This window comes from Lentinula edodes, assembly GCF_021015755.1.
Source record: "Lentinula edodes strain Le(Bin) 0899 ss11 chromosome Unknown C8R40scaffold_25, whole genome shotgun sequence".
Lineage (NCBI taxonomy): Eukaryota > Fungi > Basidiomycota > Agaricomycetes > Agaricales > Omphalotaceae > Lentinula > Lentinula edodes.
The window spans coordinates 7,444-11,628 of record NW_025764331.1 but is presented as its reverse complement, the minus strand read 5'-3'; the positions used below and the strand labels follow the sequence as shown (position 1 = coordinate 11,628).

At 46.5% G+C, this 4,185-nt stretch overlaps 1 protein-coding gene across 1 annotated transcript; it reads right to left on the bottom strand.

Moving 5' to 3' along the window:
• Window positions 1-2,597: 2,597 nt before the first annotated feature.
• C8R40DRAFT_1112241 (uncharacterized protein) lies at window positions 2,598-3,454 on the bottom strand (the record flags this gene model as incomplete). The annotated part of the gene is made up of 2 exons (XM_046228409.1): window positions 2,598-2,876; window positions 2,930-3,454. Coding segments are annotated over 2 exons (804 nt in total), but the record flags the coding sequence as incomplete, so codon positions are not given.
• Between the last annotated feature and the right edge of the window lie 731 nt (window positions 3,455-4,185).

The window sequence follows — 4,185 nt, the reverse complement described above, 5'->3', positions numbered from 1 at the left end:
TAGCACACTTGGGTGCTACCAAGACCCTGGATTATCTCCGAGACCACGTCTGGTGGAAAGATATGGTAGCTGATACTAAATCTTTCTGTGAATCATGTAATACTTGTAAACTTAGCAAACCGGACAATACGAAACCTTACGGTCGTTTGCACCCTTTGGAAATACCAACCTATCCATGGGAAGCTATAGGAGTGGACTTTGTAGGCCCTCTCCCTGAATCAAAGAATCGCGACAGCTCGTTTGATTCAATTTGTGTTATTATTGATTTACTAACATCAATGGTTCATCTAGTGCCATGTAGGATCACTTACACAGCGCGACAAGTCGCCGAAATGATGTTTGAGCAGGTTTATAAGCTCCACGGACTGCCAAAAAGGATAATTAGTGACCGAGATTCACTCTTTACAAGTATCTTTTGGAAACGCTTGCACGAACTCATTGGTACTAAATTGAACATGTCCAGTGCTTATCATCCACAGTCTGACGGAGCAACAGAACGGGCTAATCGTACGGTTACTCAGATGCTATGTAACTGTGTGTCAAAGACTCAGAAAGACTGGGTCTCCAAGTTGCCAACAATCGAGTTCGCTATTAACAGCACTCGATCGGAAACTACAGGATATGCACCATTCTTCCTGAACACGGGTTGTATGCCTCGTTCAATGGTGTGGAACTCGGATTTATCTAACGAATACCCGGCTGTGCGAGTCTTTGCCTGACTTCGTCGACTAGCAATTATGTCTGCTCACGATAGTATTTTAGAAGCACGCGTGAAACAAACTCAACAAGCAAATCGTAGACGGCGCTACGAATCGTTCAAGGAAGGCGAACTTGTTTACGTTTCGACAAAGAACTTAACATTTGAAAAGGGACTAGCGCGAAAGCTCCTACCCAAGTACATTGGACCGTACAAGATATCCAAAGATTATAATAATCACTCCTTCCGAGTTGAGCTCCCTGCATCTTTCATGCAGCGTGGAGTTCACCCGGTCTTTCATTCATCCCTGCTACGGATGCATATTGCTAATGATGACCGAAGATTCCCCGGGAGGCTCGAAACTCAGCTACAAGAATCTCCGGCTGCCGAAGGCCAGTGGAAAATTGACCGAATTGTCTTTCCCTTCTCGAGGGTGCCTTTGGATCTATAGATGGTCTCTCCTTAGTTGCTGAAGTATCTGATGATCCCGAACTTGAGAATGCGATGTATAATGGCTGGAAAACGGACCATCGAATCAATAATATTCTAATGTTTTCACCAAAAGGTATGTCGCTTGTTATAGTGAGTCTATGAGTCTCGTTATTTACTTTCCAATAGGAATCATCATCGATGCGGTCTTGAATGCGCCCGGAAGCTGGCATGATGCACATGTAGCCAAGCCAATATTCGAGCGGCTTCGAACTCGCATTCCCGACAATTTTTACGTCGTTTCTGATACCGCCTTTCCTCGAGGCCCAATTTCAATCAAAGGAAAAATTGTTGCACCCATGAAAGGTGGCGAGCGGATACCAGCTGATCCTCAAGCACAGGCACTTGTAATGAGCAAGAACCGTCAGCTCCTCTCATTCCGTCAAACTGCTGAATGGGGTATGCGAACAATTCAAGGATCTTTCGGGCGCCTTCGAGTACCCCTGGATATCAACTGCGAGTCTGAACGCATGAGATTGTTAGAGCTATGTTGCCGTTTATTTAATGTTCGCTCATGTTGTGTCGGTATTAACCAAATTCGCTCAGTGTATCTACCAATTTGGAGGGCTTCAGAGGATGAACGGTTATGGGATGCATTAGGAGATATGATGTTCGGGGAAATTCGGTGCAAAGATCGCGTCTCTCGATTCCATGTTCTCCCTATCCAATAACTACTACTTGATATCTACTCCCACCTACTTTGCCCTTTTGTTTCTACAAACTTTTTCGATGGAGAGAGCAATGCAACATTATAATACCCGTTACTATTGGGGTTAATGCTAACTGTATCATTAGGTCCAAGCTGAGGAAGTTGAGAAGCAACTAATGCTAGATTGTCCAAGGTAACTCTTGACGACGATGCTATCATGGCTCCTGGATGTGTGGCTTGCTGTACAGGAGATAGTGGCACTGGAGGAGGAGGAGGAATGAGAGGTTGAGAGGTGGGTGATTTTGTATGAGCCCGAGGCTCTGGAATGTAAGAAGTATCCCAATCTTGCAAGGGGGAATGACTCCGACGTGATGGATATTGTGAGTAGGAATGATGACTTTGCAATGGGGAGTAGCGTCGTGAATGGCGATGACAAGAATGATGATGGGAATCACGGCTGTGTAGATAACTGCGTGAACGAGAGCGATGACGACCACGCAAACGTGAATGTGAACGAGAGCGGGAGTGAGAGTGATAATGATGCCGTGAGTAATGTGAAGGGGAGCGTTGACTTCGGAGCATCTGGAGCTCGGTCTCAGCTCTGTCTGCTCGTCGCCTCTGCTCAGTGTTTTCCTGGGTGAGCATGTTGAACTGTGTCTGCATGTTTTGGAGCATCATGAGCTGAAAGTTTGCTGATGAACGATCATCTTCTCGACGGCGCAGGATCTCAGGATCAAGAGATGAGCTGATTCGGTCTAGTACAGCAGTAGCCTGATTCCGGCGGGGCTGTGGACGCAATGGGGCTTCTGTTTTGTATGCTTTAGTAAGAACAGTTCCAGGTTCCTTCTTGGTCCCCTTTGCAGTTTTCATCTGTGGGTTGTCGTCGTCATCATCATCATTGGAGGAGATCTCGACAACATCATCCTGCACATCACCAATTGCTGCCTTCTCATTCAGACTATCTTCAGCCATAAGTGCTTCAGCATACATCTGGCGACGCTCAGCATCACCAGTGGGTTTCGTCTTCACAATAGTCACAAGCTAGAAAGAAATATGTGACATTATATGATTGAAATTATGAACTGATAACTTACGCTATTGAACTTATTGGCCAGTGGCCGTCTTTCTCGCTCCGGATAGCCATTCTTTCTTGCCCACTTGTTGTATGTGCTAACAACTGCTTCCCAACCCTTCTGACCAATCGGCAACATGTCCCCAACTCGTTCAACAAGCTCTCGACATTCTTCATCTCCATAAGTAAGGGCACCTTTTGTTCGACCTCCTTTCTTCTTCGGGCGTGCTTCATTCCCACTTCCTCCTGAATCCGACTCATCATTCTTTGGTAAAGCCCGTTGGCGCTTCTTCTTTTCGGCCTTCACTTCTGGCTTCCTATCTATTTTCGGATCTACTGCCTTTTTCTGTGCCTTCACTACCAACTCAGCAGGGGTTGGCAAAGGAGGACTAAGTGGACGAGGGTCAGGTGGAGGTTGATATGGAGTAGTTGACTGATTCTGATGGAGTGTATTCCCAAAGTGATCAGGCAACTCGAAGTTCGGAGGTGACCGCACAAGAGGGCGGGTGTCAAGTCCATGCCGCGGGCTCCCATTCCGCCGCTCGGTACTCCGAAGATCTGCTCTTTATTGTAATCTCTCTCCTATTGTTCTTTCTCGCTACACATATCCTTTTGTTCTAGTCTCTCATTATTGTCTTTTACTCTTTCGTTCTAGTCTCTCCTTATTGTCTTTTACTCTACCCTGCAGGTACTACTCGTATAGCTCCTAGTAGTTAGTCTAGCGCTCCGCACCGATGCGCCGTTCCGTAGATATAAATACTGCCTGTACGCTACTGTAGTTCCTCAGTTTAATTATCAACTTAGATCAACTTAGATCTCCCTTCTCAACTTAACTCTCCTCTAAGTCTTCAGGCTCAACGCCTCGAAGTACGTTCTCCTCGACCTTAGGACTTTAACGTTCTCTGGTCCGCTCCTCGTCATCGGCGATACCGCCGCTCCGACCTGGCTGCTACTTAGCTCCTCTCTCTCTACTCTCGCTCTCCGGGGACTAACGGCGTAACGGCGGTGTTGTTAATAACTTCACTACTGTCCCATTCGTCTTCCGCACTTAGACACCTTGTGACTTTGGCACGGTTACACGGTGTACATGATCTTAACAGTATAATTAAACTCAATCCGTAACGTCGTACTGACTTATCATTTTTTATGCCTCCGAAAACTCGAGCTCAATCTAGAGCAAACTCCGAAGAAAACACTTTCTTCACCACAGCCCAATCTTTCGCCCCTTTCTCCGAATCCATCTCAGCCATCGGTCAACCACGTCGCCGTAATCGCGGT